The sequence below is a fragment of the Puccinia triticina genome, chromosome 14A, assembly GCF_026914185.1.
Source record: "Puccinia triticina chromosome 14A, complete sequence".
In the NCBI taxonomy this organism is placed as follows: domain Eukaryota; kingdom Fungi; phylum Basidiomycota; class Pucciniomycetes; order Pucciniales; family Pucciniaceae; genus Puccinia; species Puccinia triticina.
In genome coordinates, this window is record NC_070571.1 from 4,127,705 (window position 1) to 4,149,743 (window position 22,039).

Below are 22,039 nucleotides of genomic sequence, written 5' to 3' on the forward strand. Positions count from 1 at the left end.
TAATCTCCTACATATGTAACACTATAAAAAGTATAAATATTACCTATGAAAGAGACATTATTACGCACTCTTACATATGTAAATTGTAGAATATTACTTCAGATTCCTAATCCACGCCTAAAATAAACTAGGGTACCTCACTGCAACGTACCCTAAACTCTTACTCCTTCCCTGTGTAAATTACACATGAAAATATACCCAGTTACCACGGATAAGGTAGCGCTCATGCTTATATGCTCATGTACATATGCTTGTAAGCGCCACAGACACCCAAAAAGGCCGTGATCACGCCATACTATGAAGATATGACACCTTCTGAGTCCCATGAGCGCCTAGAATGTTCCATTACATATGTAATGATGTAAATAAAACATTCTTGACGCACAAAGATAAGAAGTACCAACCAATTGGTACATGTGATGTCATTATGTAGACCAAAGCAGAACAATTGGCCACACGTGACAGTCTGCATGTCCCAAACAGTAATTACTATTATGTAACCTGTAAATTAGCCTGAAACAATTACCATGTGTTTCAGACTAATTATGATACAGGAGCATCATAAGTGGCCCAATCTAGAAGATAGGACACACGTAACAACCCCTACTAGTTAGAAGTGTTTTAGACTAGTCCTGATACGGCCAAATATTACTTTTGCAGCCATTTGCACGCCCCAAAAAGGAATAGTCCTCCTGTAGTGTTGCCAAATTGGTCTAAAATCACGCCCACAAGTTGGCCAACCGCCAAATTGAGCCAGAATTACGCCCACAAGTTGGCCAGCAGCTATATGGCTCCCTGAGCGCTCCCTGAGGGCTTTCATGACTATTTAAAGGGCCCTCTGTGCGCTCCAAAGACCCTCCCTCATGCTATTACACCTACTCTGATCATTACCCGCTTCCAACACGTGCTCAACACCTGTTCTCTGCCTGGTAAGATCCTTAGTTGCTGACTTTAGCTCAATTCCTTCGTCTGAATCTGCTCAGATTCTCCCCTGAAGAACCTCAAGACTTTAAGGGCTTAATTCTAGTAAGTTTAACCCCTTTCTCTTGAGATTCTCCGCTTCATTCTTGCTGGGATCTAAACCACCCCTGCTTGCAGGCCCCAGTACTAACAGGTACCTAAATCTTCTGCTTTTGCACGATACCTTAGAGGGATCTAAACCACCCCTGCTTGCAGGCCCCTCTTATTTTAATTATATTAATTTTATTAACATAATTAACTACTACTATTTCTCTATTTTTTTACGCCACACAACCTCTCCAAAGCCTTGGATATCATCCCCAGAGTCCTTAAAACTCTAGTATTTCACTTTGCAGCTCGTGTAGCTAGAAGGATTATTGTCCTTGGCATCACGCAGGCTGACACACGAAGCAGCCAAGACCTGCGTGATAATGCCCGACCCAACCGATCAGCTCGTTGATACGCCGGACCCTACCCTAGAAATCCAGCAGCTTGATCACCATCAAGCAGGTATGTATCCGCATAAGGTCCTTCCATCAAACCGACGGTCTCAAATTGAACATCAAAAATTGACTGACTGCGTACCACAACGCTAGATCTGGTTATTCAAGGCTTCGACCGTCTTGTGGCGCACTCGCTTCACTGGCCAAGTATAATTCCTAGGGATATCCCAACGGATATGTCTATCGCCAGACTGCGTTCGAAGAGAAATATCTACGCTCACCTGCACTCGATTCTTCTACCTCACCTGAAGCAGCAATTTCAAAGCTTCTCGCTAGCTCTGGATAACCGGGTGACTTGCTGAAAGAACCGCACCCAAAACTACAACTCATTCTTGAAGTCCAACCACACGTACATAGGACTTTGGACGAAATCAGTCGTGCGGTTGATGATATTATTCCCGGAACCGTACCCGAGCCAACCCAAACCACCGATCGGCACTTCCAAGAGTTCAAATGTTACAGACTGCACGGCATGGCTCGGGCTATCGGAAAATTGGAGATTATGGTGTCTGTCTATTTCCTTTCCTCCCGTAGTTTGATTGAAGGCCTCAAGCTCCAAAAGACGGTCAGATGGCACTACATACGCAGTTCCGCCGTTCTTCTAAACGAATCGATCGATGAAACCATCAAATGGATGGAAGGATCTGAATTCGACTTTATTCGGGAGTTTTGGCCCCATGACGAGATGCGCAGCTCATTAACGAATTACTACTTCCACCTGTCCTCTCCAGACTCGGAAAGACCGATGAGTCGGCCAGCCGAGCAGCTTTTTAGATCAGTTATACCAATCATGCGACTATCAAAACTATTCTTTGACAAACTAGCAAGGGAGGGAATGAAAAAGAAACTGGTACCATTATTTACAGAGATGTCTTCTGGACAACTGGAATTCTTAGATCAAGCAGCAAGATTCATGAGATATGGTTGTGAATGGCTGGTAAAGATTTTGAAATCAGCTGATGCACGTTCACCAGAAAGTATCAGTTCATCTCTCATTGACATCATCGGAGACCTATCAGACCGTTTTCAACGTTATGTATATCTTGCGGAACATCATATAGCTCCTTTTATATTCCCTGACATAAACGAGCTGTCTTCACAAAATTATGACAAATCTTGGTTTGCCACTTGGCACAGTTTGTTTTCTACAGCTTCCCAAAATGCTATCCACGCTGCCTACTCCCTTCGCAGAACAACGTTTTTATTATGAATTCTTCTTTGTCCTTCAGCCATAAGTGTTATCCTTCATGAACACCATACATAAACATTGTTAAATACAACTTATCAAAACATCGATCCCTGGCTAAGTTGAAACAAACAACCTGCCAGATAGAAACTGCCCAATTCTCCTCAGCAGCACGAACTCATCCCGGAAGATGTGATACTAGCATCACCCGCTGCGTCTGTGGCGAAGACAGCCACTCTTCTTCTGCTTCTTTCAAAGCCCTTTCACCGCCCTTTGACCCGCTAAGGTTTCTTTCTGTTTGCAGATGAGGAAGCCAACAATGTGATCATGTTTCCTTGTGACAAATGCTCCGTTTAGCACCACAGACCGTGCGCTGGGCTCTACGTCGAATTTCAAGGCGACTATCCCTTTCAAATACATCTTCTTGGTCTACACAGCACTGGGTAAAAAACTGACAATCATCTTCCATTCGAGAGTTCAACTTTTTCTAAGTGTTACAAAGCAAATGAACTGATTCATGATTTTTGCTCTCCGTTTTTTTGCAGATAGTACTTGAGTTAGCTATCCATCAACTGGCGCATCGGTTGTCATTATTCACTTCCAGTTCGAGCCGACCAGAGGGAGTGAATCCAGATGTAGCCTGTCTAGTGGCGTCTCTGACAGACGTGGGCACGAAGCCGGAAGATCAACTCTCGCTGGGCGGGTTTTTGTTGGCGACGTTTGTCCATAGCCGGACAGAGCCGGACTCTCCCGGAGACAGAGTTGACGGTGTTGCTGTCGTGGTTTTAACGTACATTAGGGTGATTCACTTTAGCCTGATTTCAAAATCACAAACCTTTCCAAAAATTGGATGGCTGCTCACGCAGGTCAATGCAAGGATATTCTGGGAAAGAAATAGAGTTTTCCGCAAGGCCTTGTGTTGAATTTTCGACCGGAGAACCCCAAAAAGGAGGCGGAGATGCAGTAAGGATATGCAGGACAGTGAGAGGAGGTTTTCTCACTGGATCAGCTCAATGGCGGAAAAAGAGGGAGGGAACCGATGATTTGATTCACATGTAACTAGCACAGTATAAGTAAACTATGTACATGAGGTCAAACTGTGGTTGAGAGAAAATGAGGTTATGAATAAAAAACAGCACCATAATGAATAAAATCACACCCAAGAAGACAAGTTACACTCGGAGAGTTGATAAGCCGATAATGTCAGGGTTCATGACTACAAGTACAAGACGTTGGTCAGACATACATAACTGAGATGCAAACAGGCTATAATGTTGTGTATCATCAAGAGGGAGAAAATTATATATGTATGGGATTTTGGAGCAAGTAGGAAACAGAAGACAGAGTTTCAACACCTTGCTGAAGGGAATAGGGGGGTTCACGTTAGCCTGATTTCAAAATCAGTCTAAAAACCTTGCTAAAAATTGATGTCTGCTCATGCAGGTCTATGCAAGGATATTCTAGAAAATAAATAGAGTTCTCAGCAAGACCTCCCCTGTAAAGGCCTTGCTGAAGGGAATGCTTATGCAGTATTTTTTTTAAGTTTATGCAGGAAGGGTGCATGAGATTTGAAACCATCTGTGACCAGCAGCCAAAATCAGGCTAACGTGAGCCCCCCTAATGCTTATGCAGGATTTTATACAGGAAGTGTGCATGAGATTTCAAACCATCTGTGAAAAATTTTCACAGATGGTTTGTGTTAGAGTAGGGTAGTGACATGTTTGTGATTCTTGGATCTAAGCATGTGTCAGTTGTGAATCTTGTCATTAGTCATCAACTTGTCATGTGCACCATAGTATTTATGGTGTTCAAAATTGCATATGACACTATCTAAGTTTATTAAAGACAGACAATCACAAAAACAAAGATCAAGGGTTTCCCCTACAAAATAATAACAAGAAAAAAAAGGAAGTCAAACAACAACACCAGAACCAATACCCATCCTCTTCTAGAGAGGTTGCAAGTATTGGGCAGATAACCCCCAGCCCGCCGCATTTAAGGCAATTGCAAAGGGGGGTCATCGAGAATTAACCCTCAAACTGCGCAAGTGCAACAGCGGAGGGGTTGAGGACAAGCTGCCAGCTGGAAGTGCAGTGGCAGAGAACGTCCTGGGGTTAGAAAAATCCAAACCCCAGGTTTATATACCCCAACCAACTCACCCACCTTGAGTTTTTGGGTATGTATGTCTACAAGAACTGTGCGGGCAGTCGCGAGGCAGCAGCGTGGCGGTGGCGTCGCCCTCCATACTGTATGTTGTGTGTACCATGGAGGGTTGAGTACTGGCTGTACCAGTCACTATGCTCCAAGGCAGCGGGCTGCCCCTACTACAAAGGTTTGCCACGATGGTTGCTACATGCCGCGCCACCCACTCCGCTCGCCTCGCGCATTTCATTCGCAACACAGCAGGGCAGAGTCCAAGCATTGCACATCTGACCAACTTCGATCTTCGTCTGCAGGCCGCACCCACCGAAATCAAATTTACCATGGAGGACATGATCAAGGATGCAATCAAGAACGACAAGGAAAACGTCCGGGGTGGCGTCAGTCAACCAGCCAACAAGAAGTAAGCCAATTTTCTGCCCCCGCCGCGATCTTTACATGTTTTTTGACCCCATTACTCCACGTTCGCAGATATCTCGCTTTCCGCTTCAAGGTTCTTGACACCCCGGCCAACATTGCTCGTCTGAACAAAGCCATTGCTTGAGGGGCCGAGAAAGGTGTTTTCGCTCTGCCCAAGGGCGCCAGCGGCAAGGTCAAACTAGCCAAACCCGTCAAACCCGTCTCGGAAGTCAAAGAGCCCGTAAGTCCATCCTCATCCTGCAGCTCCCACTGGTGCCGTTGTTGACTCCGCTTCCGTCTCGCAGAAACCAGCCCCCAAAGCCGCCAAGCCTGCCAGCAAGCCCGTCGCTAAGAAGCCCGCCGCCGAGAAAGTAAAGGCCCCAGCCGCTGCCAAGAAGGTAACCAAGAAGGTCCCCACCGCCCCCACAAAGAAAGTCGCCGCCGCTAAGGCAGTAAGTTCTCCTTTCCACTCATCCCCAGCACGTCTGATCGGTACTAATTGGCACTCTTTACTTACTACAGTCTACTGGCAAGAAGACAAGCTCTACGACAAAGAAAGTCAAAGCAGCAGCGATGAAATCGTGATCCGGCTGTCTCCCTTCCCCTCTGATATCCCATCTTGATCTTTCTTTGTCTTCTTCTTTGTTTGCCACTTCGGTCCATTTTTTGCCTTTTCTGTTATGCCTAATTCCATTGCGTTCCCGTCTTTCCTGGCTCTCCCTTCATAACGGTCCTGTATTTTTTCCTTTCCTCCTTCCTCTCACCATGAAAACAAAAGTGGGAACCGTATATCTATATATATTACCATGTGCTGTTCGCCGTTGTTTGGATTATCTTTTCTGCCATGCCTTTGTCCAGAGTTCTTGCCGCTTCCATTCTATGAAATGTCTTGTTCTGATTACTCGCAGTGACAATGCCACACCATCCAGCATGACAAAGTTGCCCAATCGCACCGATAGTGACTTGACTGCACTGCCTCCACAACCTTGTGTCCCACAACTGTCCGGCGGCATCGGCATATATATATATGCGCCCGATCGTCAACAAGCTTGCCCCAGCGTCTCCGTCTCCTCCTGACGCCTGGAAACCAAGCCGAAGCTCAGCACAAAAGATATGTCATGCTGACTAGCCCCGCATGTCCAGATCACAGCCACGTGCATATCGCATATGCCTCCTGCAAGTATTTGGTCCCTCGCCGGCCTCTGGGCTCGGCTTGACAGGTACAGGTGGGGCACCATACCATACCTGTATGCGTCGTTTACTTTTTTTGCTCAGGAGCGGAGGATTTACGTAGGCAGTGCATCCACGCTGTATGCGCTGCTGCTCCTCGGGGCGGAGAGATGCAGGAGGATCCAGGAGGCTTGGGGCCTCGTATTCACTCCCGGCCGTCTGCTCGGCCTCTTGCCACCCCTCCCCGCTCGAACTTAACACCAGTCCCTCGCGAGCACCCTGGAGACGCTCCGCGCCTGCTCGGAGAGGCTTAGTTAAGCTCGCTCCCCGCTCGGGGCGCTCAGCCGGCGCACCAGCAGTGCAGGCGCCACATTGGCGCCACTGGGGCTCATGAGGACACACAGTCATCGTGACGCCCCCTGTCATGAACCGGGGCGCCACCGGTTGAGGTGACGCCCTCATGTACAACATGGTATTGCCATTGACCTGGGCGCCCCAGGTACGCCCCCATCTGGCACCCCTACGCGGCGTAGTACGCCGCTTCGGCAGGGGGGGGGGGGGGGGGGGGGGGGGCGCCCCGCGGGTCCATCATGGCGTCGCCGAGGCTGGCCGCCGGCAGGACGGGGGGCGCCTTGGGGTGAGTATGGCCCCGGGGTCGCCCGGGAGTCGGCCACATGCCTCCACGGCCATACCGCCGCCCTGTTGAGGCGTAGGCCCAGAGAGGCCCCATCGGAGCCTTTGAGCCGGGTCGGGCAAGCCATGAGGGCAGCCCCAAGAGGTGTGGGATGTGGGCGGAGGGCGCTTGCGTTCAACGACCCCCAGAAACACCTTGAAGAGACCCTTGGTTTCACCTCAGAGGTGAGGCAAGGTGAAACTGTAACGCTTCCTTCCCCAGCACTTGGTGAGGTGAAACCATAAACACTTCCTGCCCCAGCCAAGATCCGCTTCTCATACAAAACAACCCACTCAGACCCCACTTCACAAATTCACACACCTAGGTGTAGTTCAGAGAAGTCTTGATTTATTGCAAACACTTAAATTCCAGTAGTAGTAAATCTAACAAAAACAATGGTTAATAAAAGATAGGAAAATGTGTGAAAACATTGAATAATTTTACCTATTGAGGTTTAGTTTTATTGACTAGACAGGCTGTTGATGTTGGCGATAGACTATGAGAGAATATGTAAACTGAGAAAATATAAAGAGCATTGAGTTGATGAAACCTAAGATTGAGAAACAGCGAGCAAGCAAAGTACCTCTCCTCCCCCTGATCAAGTATCCTCTGTGTCTTGAGAACTACGCCTGCGCTTGACTGAGATGCACTGATTGATATGACATTCAGATGAGTGCTTGATAATGTTGAATTTACCTTGATTCAATATTGCCAATTGGCGGGGTTCAGTCAATGGTGTGGAGTGTGATCTTGAAGGTACTGGGTTAGTTCGCTCCCAGAGCTTGAGGTGAAAATTCTAGAAGCTTATTTGAGATGGAGATTGAGCATGTGACATGTAGTGAAAATTTCATCCAACACCAGGACCACACAATCATCAATCTGCGGCTGAAATGGGCCCCACTGATGAGCCAGGTATGCCTTTTCTCCACTACTTCAGTTGTTTGTGACAAAAAGGCTCAAATATTCCTCCTTTTCAAAAGACTAAACCCACAAAGAGAGTGTTACATACTTTGTATTTCCCCAAGCAAGAAAAGGACTGGCACCAGCATGTCAAAAATGCCGCACACAAGAACAACGTCCAACGGCGCAATGAATTGAGGAGGTCAAGGGTACCCCTTGGGAGGCTGATCAAACTCAGGAACAGGAAAACTGGCAATTCCATGAAGAAGACATTGCTCATGAAGATTGTACATGGGCTCACATGATGGCACTTATTGGGGGACTTAACACACAGATGCTTGAACCAGAGACAAATGATTCTTTGCCTCTAGAGCCTGGGGTTTAATATTGACAGCAATTCCATTTAAATGATGATTCTTGGATGGAAAACCTCCATAATTCACTTTTGCATACTGTGAAAACCCATTCATTAACCTTTCCACATAGGACCTTAAATGAGAGGCAATGGTCATTAATTGATCTCTATACTTTGCCCCTTCCCACGCCAAATGTAAGTCTGACTGATCCACCAATGGATGTGTTAATGTTTTATCTGCTTGCTATCTAGATTGAATTTCTTCAGATCAAAATCCACAATGCATGTTTCACTTGTTACAAATCACAAGACAAAACTTTCCAAGTCATAATCAAACTGCACAACACTGAATCACCAATTCTTGTCTCACATTAACTGAAGATTACCCTTCCTATCACCTCCATCTGGCCCCTAACTCAACTTTTACTCAAAAGGAATAATATGGGGGGGTTGAATTTTACAACCCTTTTTTTGCAAGGCTTATGCCTTGTAAAGCTGATCCCTTGTAAAATTACATTCCATTGCGGGTTTATTGTACTTTTACAAGGGTTCTTCAAATTTTGCCTACTTTGTAAAACAACCATTGTAAAACATACCTTGTAAATTTTTGGCTTGTGGGACTGAAATATAATTTCACAAGTGATTTTCTCACGAGGATTTGCCTTGCAAAAAAAAACCCATGCAAAAAGGTACGTGAGGCACAATAATCTCAAATTTCTGAGGTTTAATTTACATGGGATCCTTTTTTGCATTCACAAGGGTTGTAAAATTCACATCTGGTGGACAAAAATGAGAATTTTACGAGGCAAACAACTATTTACACAGGATACTTGCCACCCCCAAAAAGACAAAAAAAAGAAAGTTTAGACGGCCTGCCTCATCAAAAACAGTGTGTCTTGAGACTCACCACACGTATTCAGCATTGGGAACCCTGGGAAACCTTGTGGGTGCTTGATTGAGTGGCCAAGCATTTGGGCTCAATGGTCTTCTGTGTTGGGTCGCTGGTTTCCTTGACTTTGTCCGTCTTTTGCTCTTTGATTTTTGGCTTGATAGTCCTCTTGCTTGCGTGCTTGCTTTCCTTTGCTTGGACATTTCTTCTCTTCAATGTTTGAATATGTGATTGTCAGTTGCGGATTGTTAGTATTGTGATGCTCGCTGGTTTCAAGAGCAGGGAAAGTACAAGCAAACTTATTTCTCATACCATTGCAGCAAGTCAGAGGCCTTTTTATGTTGGAGGAGAACAATAGGATGTTCAGCAGGTCGCTAGTGAGAGAGATACAAAAGAGAAGTGATGAGTCCCATCTAATGGGACTCTTGCGATACGAGAAGACCGAGTCTGAAGAGAAATCTAACGGACAAGCTTCTGCAAGGCAGGTCGTAGTAGGTTCTACAAGAGGGCCGCTCTCAGCCTATATATATATAGGCTGAGAGCGGTGGTTAAGAGAATGAAATATGTACAAGGCGAAGAGCAGCACCCAAACAGGAGAGGACCAAGAGCGGTCAACAGACAAGGAACAGGTGGCAGGAGCCATTTAGCCAGAAAGGAGATCCGAGGCGGCTTCCATAGCCGGGAGATGGGAGTCTTTGCAGTCTTCAAGACTTTCATTTTGATCCTCAACTCGCCCAATGTATCCAAGTCTCCTTGCTTACAAACGGGGGTCATCTCTGATCATGAACCGCTGTCCCAACACTTTGCTCAACTGACAATGAGAACATCCAGCGGATGTTCTCATCGTCAGTTGATTATCTCCAAAAAAAATACACACATTTTTCCTTTCTTTTGAGTATGTCACTGAGATACTCGAAACACGCAGTGGCCTGTACAAGGAGATTCGAGAATTCAAGGAAGATGCCGAGAAGGTCGCAGTGAAGATTGCTGATGATAGGCTTTGTGAATGAATCAAGAAGTTTGTCGAAGCGCCTCGAGAGATCCAGGAACTTTGCGAAGAGGATGCCAGTCAGTAGCCAATCTTCCGCGCGCTGATCATCTTGCTTGTACTCACTTCTCCCATCTTCGCTGTCCTTAGAAAGTGAAAATGTCAATCTGATGGCGGTCATCTTGAGATCCCCCAAGGGCCCTAAGCTCGACAAGGTAGCCTACCAACGTATCCAACAAGCCTCTCAAGCCTATGAACGATACAAGACCTACTGTGACGGACTGGATGACCCAGCGTTGGATGAAGGTCCTGATAACGATGATGCCTGGCTGTTCGAAGATCTGAATGTCTACATGAAGCTGCTCAGAAGGTGTAGAGATAAAGAACAGCTGGTTGAGCTGATCTTTGAGGTCAGTCTCCTCTAATTTGGTCGAGCTTATCTTCGAGGTCAGTCTCCTCTAATTGGCGTCCTCGGCTGCTCCGACCTGTCAGCGGTTTTTGTGCGGTGACGAGTGAGGGTTTGGCGAGCTCGGGGGTAGAAGGAGTGGCCTCGGGATGGTCCAGCCACACCAGTGTTTGTCCGCCGGCCTACAAAAATACATAGCCAAGAAAAAATCAGAACACGACAACAAGGTATCAGGCCCAATATCAGAGGGGGCGTAGGTACCTGGAGCCAAGAGACTGACCTCGGTCACCTGACACTGTCAACGTAGACTTGGACCTGTTTGAGAGCAGTGGTTTCGGAGGTGGACGAGTCTCTTTGTTTCCGGTAGCGGCAAAGAATTTTTTTAGCCATTGATTGGCTTGTTATTGGGGTGTATGGGAGAGGGATGGGATAAATCCTCAAGGTCATGGCTTCTGGCTGACGTGTTCAATGTAATCTCACCAGCTCACAGAGATCGGCTAAAGCAGAATGTGCTGAGAGAAAATTAGCGGATGGAGGGAACGGTGAGGGGGGCGGGACTCCAAACAACAAACTTACAAATGGGGGGCATCCTACGGAACCGAGGCGTTGAGGCATGTAAAATTGTTGTTTGACCTTGCGGTGATAAATTTTTCCAGCGGAATAAAACAAGCCTTGTATTCTGTACCGCGTAAAAATACAGTTTCAAGTTCAAATATTGAAAATACATAGGTGTTATTACAAAGTTTGTAAAACATACTTTGTAATAATAAGCAATACCCCTGTACACAGTATTTTTCCACCGCATGTTTCACAATGAATTATTTACATGGGCTAAGAAAATTCCAAATCCCTTGGAAAAATCTGTTTTGTCCTGTGCATGTAATAAAATTACAAAGGACCACTTTTACAAGGGTTATGCCTTGTAAAATAAGTCTTGTAAAACTCACGCACCTGGAATAATATCATGTGATGATTCTTGGTTTTTGGGGTTTTAAACCCTGCAGCGGCGCAGCCGCCTTGGCCTCTAGTACTATCAAAAATGATAACTCTGGTTTCTGAAGGAGAAATTTGATGAGAATTTTATCAAAACCAAGATATGTCCCTGGTTCTCATTTCTATATGTTTTGAATAGGTTTGACTTGTAAATTCCATGATATAATATTGGATCTTCTGTGGTATGGTGTTTATATTACTAATAATTATAATTCTGGATTCCAACATGAGTCGTTGTCACCAGTTTTTGCCATCTGTGTGTGCTAGTGCACATCTGGTAATTCACAGCTAATGAAGAACAGGTTAGCTGTTAGTATAATTAAATTTTATGTTAGTATAGCAGGCTTCCAGTTCAATATTGGAAATATATAGTATTTACTGTTAAGAATCATAATTTGGGTTTATGAAAGTGTAAATTTGTGAAAGTGCTTTGGAAATTTACATATCTTGAAATAATTGTGTTTCTTTTCAGAGTGTTCAGATTATTAAAGTTGAGGCCTCTGGTGTTCAGGCCATATTTATCATCACTTTGGCAAACATCATTGCTTCCCCTTGTATTCAAATTTATTCTTACATCACTCATAATGCAAATTCATTCCTTTCTGGCTAATAGTGTGCAAAAATACATGGCCAGACCATTACATCCCAATATTTATTTTGAGTTGATTGCATTCAAGGGAAACATAAACTAAATAACGTGGATTTGTGCATAACATTAATCCAATTTGATAGGCAGACAGTTTTACCATAAGGGAAATGGTGACAGAGCAACTTGGATATTTATTTGACTTTGAAGGATGTATATTTGGTAATAATAGTAGGTTGAAAAAATAGAATTGTATTGGAAAGTACTTATTTTGAATAAGGCAGATTGCAAACCTTGGAATGAAGCATCTCCAAGTCAAGCATTTGTCTATGTATCTGCAGTTGTTGGTAGTTCAGCCTTTGATGGAAAAGCTGATGTCAATCAATGAATTGCAATTTCAAGTTTGTTATTGGCCTAGTTTAATGTTCATTATATAAGTTTAACATTGTTGACATTGTTTCTCTACACGAGGGAAGGTGAACTACTTTCCACACAGAGAAATCAAAACAAAACTTCTTTTACTCATTGTCATCTTCGCCATACACTTCTTCATCATCTCCTTTGTCTTCGGTGTTTCCTGCTTGATCCTCACCATCATTTCCATCCTCCTCTTCCTCATTGATTTTAGAGGCTTTGCGCTTCTTTCCGCCAGTTCATTTGGGAGGTGTGTCGAATCGATGTTTTGCTAAAGTTATCCAGTTGTTTTTTAGGCCACGCAGGACCAACCAGGTCACCTTGATAGGCATATTCTTGATTGGAACATTAAGAAGATGTTCTGATGTGAGGCCAACAGTGTTTTCTTTCACAACAAGTTTGCGGTCAAAGTTGGCAAGTTGAAAAGCGGTATCGGTTCCTGGCCAACCGCGTGTATCTTTCTTCTTGCTGCTAGTCTGAACCTCCTCTAAAGAAAAGAATGAAACACTTAATCAAACAGACTTTGGAAGTCTTAACAATCTGTTCGTAAGAGAACACTTACCGTATATTTCACGGAGCTTGCAACAGATGTATTTGTGGTTGAGCGCTAAGCTACCTAAATCATGCCAGTAAATGATCAAAATGGGTCCTGAGACGTTAAACAGAGTTAAAAGAAAATTCAGAGCATAAAACAGACCCTGGCAAACATCCTGATTCTCAAAAGCCAACCGGTTGAGTTTTGTTTTCTTGCTTCGGGGCTGACTGGCAACCTGAAGAGCCGATCCAGAAGCAAGAGGCCTAGCAAGTTTCTTCTGTTTCTTTTTCATATTCTTCTTCTGTCCAGCTGTCCAGATCGCAAACTCACGCATTTGATCACCTTCATCAATAAGACCTTTCAGAAAATCGTCACCGTTTATGCTTCCGCCTTGGAAGAAAAACGGATTCTGATGATCTTGCCCAGCAAGGACGAGGAATCCCTCCATACCAAACAAGTCGCTGAACTCCTTCAGCTAATCAGAGGAAAAAGCATTGATTTTGAGTTTTTCTCAAGGATAGATGCTGAATTGAGACTCACTTGCTGCTGGACCCCTTCGGCCCAAGACCTAGTCTCCGCTCGAAGTTTCTCACTTGATTTGAATATCTTATTGAAAATCCCTCGCTCGGCGGCGTCTGAAGTGTTGGTCGCATCTGCTTGGCTGTTGGTTTCTCGGCTCTCTTTTGGGTTGTTTGTGCTTGTAGCCTGCTTGTACAACTTGGAGACTTCTTTGTTCCGCTGGCCAATATTATTCTCGGCTGGAAAAGATGCAAAACCCAGTCTATGTGAACTGAAAAACAGAAAATCATGGAAGTATTGGATTGTGCTTACTGTTGTGTAAAGCCTCCTGCGCATCTGGGTCGTTTTTCCGGAAACTATCCCAACAGCTTTCCTGTTGACGGGTGCGGCGCTGACCAAGGTACTTGGTTAATAATGCGGACGGCCGGCTGTACTTGAGCGAAAGCAAATGCTGTTTTTTCTGATATTCGAAGTAGAGATTTTCGGCCTCGGTTTTGATTGCTTGGTTGAGTTTTTTGTACTTTATGTGAGTGTGTTGGAGTTCGCGGAGCTCTCGCAAGGTTTTCTTTTTGTATTTTTCCATTTCTTTGTCGGGTGTCAAGGCCTCCTGAGTTTTTGTAACAGCTGGGTTGTTCAACGCGGAGCCAATAGTAGCTGGACTGATTGGGGGGGACTGAAGCGAAGGGCGAAGAGATGGGTCAACAAAGTCGTCAGAATTATCCGGCAGCGCAGTCGAGAGTGTTTTTTGGGGAGCGTTCATGGTAGGGTTGGGTGGGATTTGAGAGGGCCTGGATGTTATACGCGCAAGGAAGGGATGATTTGATTCCATTTTTGAGCCTAGTTGATGATCCTGAATGATGAGCCGTACGAGAAGTTACGACGTGATCTTGAGTGATGACTTTGCTTTTTTTGCGGAGAGAGGTTTGGAGCTCAGGCGCCAGGTTTGGAGTGTAGGCGCGGTGTGGGGTGACAGGTGGACGATGGACTGGTAAAAGTCGCGCGGGATTGAAGCGGGTTTCAGAGCAAGCAGGATTCAAGACATTTTGCGGGGATACTCAGCCCACGACTGGGTTCGCGTGCACGCGCGAGCCCAGTCTAACACTGGCTGTTCGGAGGTTACATAGGTCGAGGGGAGCTGGTGGCGCGCACGGAGGGGGGCCCAACGTCACGTGACGTCGAGTCAACGGAAATTCCCGTGCGCAACGAGTTTCCCTCCGTGCGCGAAGTAAACCCGAAAATATATTCTTCTTCCATTTTTTACCTTTGTCACTGCTCCTCTGGGTATGTAGCAGAAATGGCTACTCATTTCTGGGAGTATTTCTTCACGCCCGCGGCAAAGAAAACGTACGCACAAAATTTGTATGAATTCTTTGAAAAAGCTCTGCACCTACACACAAAACGTGTATGAATGGGCTCCAAAAATGTATGAATTTTTCAAAAATCTTGGAATTTAGGTTACTGTGTTCCATAGGGGCTTTCCAGGGTCCTGTCACCGCTGGTTTCACAGCACCAATGCCATATCAACAACGCCACCAACACCGCCATGGAACAAATACATACAAAAAAATGCCGCCACCACCAATATCCAAGTAACAACCTGTAACAACGCTTAGCAATGATGGGACATTGACACTGTTTTCAGCCCCCTGCCCTGTAGTATTACAAATCCAGTGCAGCGAACCTGGGAGGAGTGCCTTTTGCAGGAGTAATGCGTTGAAGTACGGCATGGGCGGACACGCCTACCAATGTGCCGCGGCTGCCAACCGGACCGGTCACGCGATCCTCCACACTGCTTATGGCCAATCCCTCCGCCACGATGCTGGCAACTGCGTAGGTGTGACTGAACAGGACACTCTTTGACTTCCCCAGGTAAGTATTACATCTGTTAACTTTTTCTGTGAAGTTGCAAGGCTCATCATACTGTTTTTTGTTTCTTTCAACTTCTTTCATTTTTTTTTAGATGCCACACTTTTCTGTGGGGGGAGGAGACGGGTTGCTGTCTGTGGGGGGAGGAGACGGGTTGCTGATATGCTTCAAGTTCTTTGATGCACTGCATGGATTATCCCCTCGGACATGCTTGTTCGACAAGAGCTCGGACAGGCATGTCCGACCAGTTGCCGGACATGGCCGTCCAATGGGTGGTCGAGCCCACCCGTCGGATCCCCCCGTTTGAGCAGAAGTCGGACATTTCTGCTCGACGGGTCTGGTGGTGCTCCTTTGGTCCTCCGCATGGTTAGATGCGGCCAAACCGCCCTGTCCATCCAAGAAAGCAATACAGCTTCACCACCTCCTCTATCTGGCCAAGTGCATGAAGGACGGCCCCCCCAAATCCAGGGCAATATTTGATATGGCGGTGGTGGCGTTCTGGGGGATGGCCCGACTAGCTGAGCTGACCTTCTCAAATGCGACAGGACAACCTGAGCCATCTTCAACCGTTTTAGTCAAGGACACCATTGTTTAGGGACGTTTCATAACCCTTGATTCTAACCTGGTCTCATTGCCTCTCCGAGGAGCAGAGACCGCCAAGCCCGGAGAGCCCCAACTACTCCATTTAAAACGGCTGGGGGGGCTCCTCTGCCCAGTAGCAGCCATCCTGCGTTGCGACAAGCCGCTCCAGGTTCAGACAGGGTACTCTTCAGTTACCAACACGGCCCCAACTAATTCAACTTGACCCGCGCCGACGCGGTCCAACTCATCCAGCAGCTCCTGTTTGGTGGTGGGTACACTGGCATATCAGGCTATTCCTTCCGGGTCGGAGGCGCTTCCCTGCGGAACGCTTTAGGGGTACCGGTAGATCAGATCTGTCACTTAGGACGCTGAAAATCAGATTGCTACAATCTGTATATCAGACACTACTCCCCATCAGAGAAAGCTGCCGCATTAGGAATATTACATATTGTGTTTTTCAAGAAGCTTGGACACATTCACAAAGTTTTATTTGGGGTAGATCCTGGCAGATCCCATATCTTTCATGTTTACTCCACGCTTAGTCTTGACAGGTGTCAGATGGGGCCCAAGCCTAAATCTAATCCCTGAGCCATCATTCTCCAGATGATGGTCAGGGAGTAGAATTTTGGAAAAACAAAGCTCATATTTGGAACCGGAGAGGCTTTTTTCCCCTCCCTGCCCCTCATCATGTAGCTAGGCTGCTGCCCTCTGCCTGAACGGAGGGACCGACCGAGCTCAGGACTGTTACACACACTACAATCAAATGATGGCTGTGGGATATTTAAGCGCGGAGTCTATCTGGAAGCTGAAAATAAATCCATAACATGAAATAAAAAATTCCTGAAATTGTCCAAGCTTCTTGAAAAACACAATAAGAACCTTGTATTGTGATGTGGGTCTTATTCAGTTACTTGACGCGTGTGCAACAACAATGCTTGCTTCTTAGAGGTTTGGGTCTACCTAATGTCTCAGGCTCTCAGAAGCCAAGTTCTAGGGGCTCACATTTGGCTCTCCTAAGAAACCTCCTCCTAATAACGCTCAAGAGCTGTCTTGCGGAGGAGACCCCTCTCGGCGCCCTGAGCGCCCATTGCACACAGGCACGCTGAACAAGCCTTACGGCCTTCATCAGTCGAAAGGAGGGGCTCTTCACGCAGTCGACCCACACATTGGGAGACCTGGAACCCTCTATGAGATCAGACGGTTTGGGCCTCCCTAGAAGGGGACGGGCAAGGAAGAATCCTATGGCGCACTCCCTTTGAAAAATGTACAGCTAAAAAAAGGCAAACAAAACTTACATGGACAAGATTTAAACTATAAGTTAACAAGATGTAAATAAACCACAAGTTGACAAGATATAAACCACAAGTTTAGAGCATGTAAACCACAAGTTTACAAGATGTAAACCACAAGTTTACAAGATGTAAACCACAATTTTACAAGATGTAAACCACAAGTTTACAAGATGTAAACCACAAGTTTACAAGATGTAAACCACAAGTTTACAAGATGTAAACCACAATTTTACAAGATGTAAACCACAAGTTTACAAGATGTAAACCACAAGTTTACAAGATGTAAACCACACTTTACAGCATGTAAACTACAGTTTACAAGATGTAAACCACACTTTACAGCATGTAAACTACAGTTTACAAGATGTAAACCACACTTTACAGCATGTAAACTACAGTTTACAAGATGTAAACCACACTTTACAGCATGTAAACTACAGTTTACAAGATGTAAACCACACTTTAAAGCATGTAAACTACAGTTTACAAGATGTAAACCACACTTTACAGCATGTAAACTACAGTTTACAAGATGTAAACCACACTTTACAGCATGCAAACTACAGTTTACAAGATGTAAACCACAAGTTTACAAGAAAACCACACTGAAGTCTGTGGATCCTCCAGCTGCATAAGGGAACCTGACTTCGAATTCAAAGCTGGATGACATAATCACACATGTACATGTGGTTTGGAGCGCTCAGGTGCGACTACACGGCGCCGCTGCGCATGCGTGTCACAAACCACAAACTCTATGAAGGAGCAGAGATATTGGAAAGTGATCAGTGAAAACTAGGGTCAAAATTGCATCAGAAATCAGGATTTGAAGTCAAAACAACCTTATGTCTTAAGGTTAAAAAGATATAAACATATTTAGGTACAAAATGGAGATAAAAGGCAGTTTTAGGTCAACTGTGTTGACTCTAAGGCTGACATCAAGAGGAATCAACCTACTTGATCACCAGTCAGACTGGTCATCAAGTAGAGAGGGATCAAACCTCTCAATAACCAGTCAGATTGGTCATGGGTTCAAATCTAATTTGAGGCAACAAGAACAATACCTGCATATGTACCAGTACATACATAGGTATTGTTCTCGCTTGGATGCTGGTGAGGTGGCCCGTGGTGGCAGGGTCAACCCGAGATTCTCGGCAGCCAAACAGTCCTGGATCAGGATCTCAATGTCAAAGATCCAGATTCCAGGCATGTTTGGCTGCCCAGCTGTCATTGGCCAAGATCAGAATCTGCCCATGGGAAGATTCTGATCTTGCAAGTTTGAGATTTTGGCCCCTGCGTGGCCTAACAGGCCCTAAATGAGCCCAACTTGCTTGATTTTGTTGATTGACTGGAGGGGAGAGCTTTGAGTGGATGCTTGTATAATGTATTGAACATATCTTGTGTCAGCCAAAGGGCTTCATCAATCCAATTCTTTTCCCAGCCAGCAATCTCAAAGTACTGGTCTTTGGAGGATGGGTGGAGTACTGGTCAAAAGGTAAGCAGATAGGTTTTGGTTAGCATATTCAGATGGGATTGAGACAAAAGGAAGACAAACCCATGGCAATGTGATACAAAGGCAAGCAGTCAGTAAGCATATAATATTAATTGGTAAGCTGCAGGCCAAGTTGGCACACGTTTTGGAGTACGGGTGGGTATTTTTTGCCGTCTCCCTTGATCACATTTGAAAGATGTTTGGTTATCTTTTCTATGAAGACAATGATATGTGTCAGTCAAGAAGATCCAGACACAGAAATTTGGAGTGTTTGCTTGTAGAATATCTGCAAGATGGCCACGAGGTCGTGTGCCAAGTGTATATCAACCTTGCCAATGTTATAGCCTTGAGGCATCCCAAATTTGTGGTCCTTTTGCCAGATGAAGCTTCCCCGCAGATTATAATCAGCTTTTGTGATGAATTCATCAGGGATGTGATCTGTTACCCACATTGCTTTCTCACATTGGATTATTCCTTCAAGCTGAGCAAAGGTGGAGTTCAATCTTGTTCGGATGTCTCTTGGAATGCTGTGAGGTGTCAAGCAATCCATTTCTGCACACAGTTTGATGAAATTGGCCTTCAAATTTGGTGATTTGCGCAGCTTCCAAGCTATGGCACGGAACTAGAAAGAAGTGAGGTGAGTTTGCAGAACTTGCTCTTGCTTGGACGTGAATCATTTACCATTTTTTAAGCTTCTTTTGCATGATGCCGAAGTGTAGAGGGTTTTATCTTCATCCTCATCACTCAAATCCTCAATGTTGGCCATAGATAAATCAGAATATAACCCATTGTTGCGGTTCAATTCTTCCAAATCTCCACTGTCAGCAGAGTCTCCTTTGGCAGCATCATCTTCCCCACAGATGGTGGCAGCAGTCTGCTAGTAAAGACAGCGCAGACAGCGACAAGTTATGGGCCACTGTGAGCAAGAGCGGCCCGCAACCAAGCAATTCATCCAAATAGCGAGCGCACTCATGTAGCACCCTTGAGTGAGACAGCCAGACTCGGGTGTCGACTTCGAGTGAGTGAGGGAGCAACACCTGGGTATTTTCTAATAAGATTCCCAGGTGGATAGATCAAAGATTACCGATGTGCATCGGACCACAGGTTAGCCCAGCACGACTGGGGTATAAGTACTAGGGATTGTTCCTACCAGGAACAACCCCCAGATGAGTTACCACACCCGCTTTCATTGTTGCATTCGACTACGCACACCAAACACAACAATTGGGGTTTCTGACCCATCTCTTTCTCACTTCCATCCTTTCCGCTCTTGACCCGACTCCCAGTTCCACTAGGTAAGTCCTTTTCCCTTTTTTCTCTTTCCTGTCCTAGACAGGACCAAAATCTTTGAGTCCCTTGGACTTTGGTTGTATACGCTCAACCGGCCTCTCCAGACGGAGGCGCGGCTTTTCCTCCTTGTGCTGCAGCCAAGTCGAGCTCCGACTGACGTCGTGACAGCTGAGATCAGCTGAAACCTTAGATCATAACTAAGGTTTATATTCAGGGCGCGGCCACGATAGAGACCCGCCCTGACATTTGGGGGCCTCATTGGGAAACTTTCTTTTCCTAAAGCCTTTTTTGATTGTCCACTTACCTAAGTGTGATTATTTTGTTAGATACTGTTTTTTCGTTCAAACACGACTTGGTCCTCACAAACGTTCTACCTCAGTAACTTCCTACCAGTTCGACAGTAGTAAGTCCTCAAACTAGACCCTGGGTTCTACAGAGTGTACAACGTATGGCTGAAGCCTTCTACTAGTGGCATCCCAACAAACTTCACTCCACAGTTTTTTTCAATCCAACAGACCCAGGCCCAAAACTGTTAACAGTGAAAACGCTAACAGAAACGGGAATCCTGTTAATCAAAACTCTACCCCACCGGTCAGCTCTAACGGAGTCGCCAAATTGTTTGATCATTTATTCAGACAGACCGGTAATACCGTGGATCCCCCGGCAACTGAGACTAATCATTGAGATCCTGCTATAGCCCCAGCAACAGCTCCGGCCACCAATCCTATTGATCCTGCGCTCTCGACTACAACTAGCCGCCCTGCTCACCCAGTGGTTACAAGGTTGATTAACAATATCCGATCCTGCAAGACCTCCTTAGCTAGAGGCTCCACCGCCGAAGTCAAAAGACGGCTTACTCTTGGCGACCCTATCCGGCTCAATAGCACGGTACAAAGAGCTTCACCAGATAGCGGCGAGTCCATAATAGTCGTTACGGAACCAACCGGTTATTCATCCTAAACCTCCCAACATGCCTCCCCCTAAAAAAACCGAGAAAACCGGCAGTAACACTGGTTCTCATTCCTCTTCTACTAGGTCCGCAAACCCCCCCCTTGTCCCGGCCGGCAAGTTTAAACGTGCCAGCGGCCCGCTGCGGTTGGAATCCCACGACCGAGCTACTTCTCCAGACCCACCTACGCTTCAAGCAGGCGTTCCTGGAGGCTCAAGCGGGCAACAACCAGGAGGCAATGATCCTTCTTTGGGATCAGGCCATCACAACCCACAACAGTCTTGAACGTTTGATCAGCTGGGAGATTCTTCTCTCTCTAACCAAGGGTTGGAACCCCCACGTGACTCACCCAAACCACCCAGCAAACAGTCAGCCGAATCATCCGGCAAACGATCCGGCGAGCATTCCGCGCAGCCGCGCCCGGGGCCAAAACCGCCAAGCAGCCTCTGCACGCCAACGGGCCCCACCAGCAGCGCCTCCGGCAAACAAACAACAGGAACCGGCTCCGGGGACAGTTCGACCCCGACCAGGCCAAAACGGCCGCATGAGGGGGCGCCGGGATTACCGGACCTTGATCTACGACGAGTTGTTCCGTATGAGTCGGACAATCCAGGGCGGCTACCAGTCAATCAATCAGTCCAGGGCCCGACACCAAGGGAATCAGCGCCACTAAGCTTTGGCGACGCTAGCGGTATGCTAAATCAAATGTTCTCCCAGATGGAGAAGATTGTTGATGGTAATTCCAAGCAGATTATACTACATACAAACTCTGCTATATCTTCTCTTGTTAAATCTGTCCAGAAGGACGTGTCTACTCCTGTTTCTAATAATTTTCACTTGCTGAAAGATATCATATCCAAGAATTTCAAGTCCGTTAAGTTTTCCTTGTCTGGTCTCACTAATCGAAGTAATACTATATCCGCGTCTGTTAATAA

The 22,039-nt window shown here is 45.9% G+C and overlaps 2 protein-coding genes across 2 annotated transcripts; both read left to right on the forward strand.

Moving 5' to 3' along the window:
- Nucleotides 1-1,391: 1,391 nt before the first annotated feature.
- On the forward strand, nucleotides 1,392-2,673 carry PtA15_14A385 (uncharacterized protein; the record flags this gene model as incomplete). The annotated part of the gene is made up of 3 exons (XM_053163095.1): nucleotides 1,392-1,470; nucleotides 1,557-1,641; nucleotides 1,821-2,673. The coding sequence occupies 3 exons, from the start codon at nucleotides 1,392-1,394 to the stop codon at nucleotides 2,671-2,673; spliced, it is 1,017 nt and encodes a 338-aa protein (XP_053027056.1).
- A 2,318-nt stretch (nucleotides 2,674-4,991) lies between these two features.
- On the forward strand, nucleotides 4,992-5,793 carry PtA15_14A386 (uncharacterized protein; the record flags this gene model as incomplete). Its single annotated transcript, XM_053163096.1, has 5 exons — nucleotides 4,992-5,212; nucleotides 5,281-5,302; nucleotides 5,387-5,449; nucleotides 5,514-5,660; nucleotides 5,731-5,793. The coding sequence occupies 5 exons, from the start codon at nucleotides 4,992-4,994 to the stop codon at nucleotides 5,791-5,793; spliced, it is 516 nt and encodes a 171-aa protein (XP_053027057.1).
- Between the last annotated feature and the right edge of the window lie 16,246 nt (nucleotides 5,794-22,039).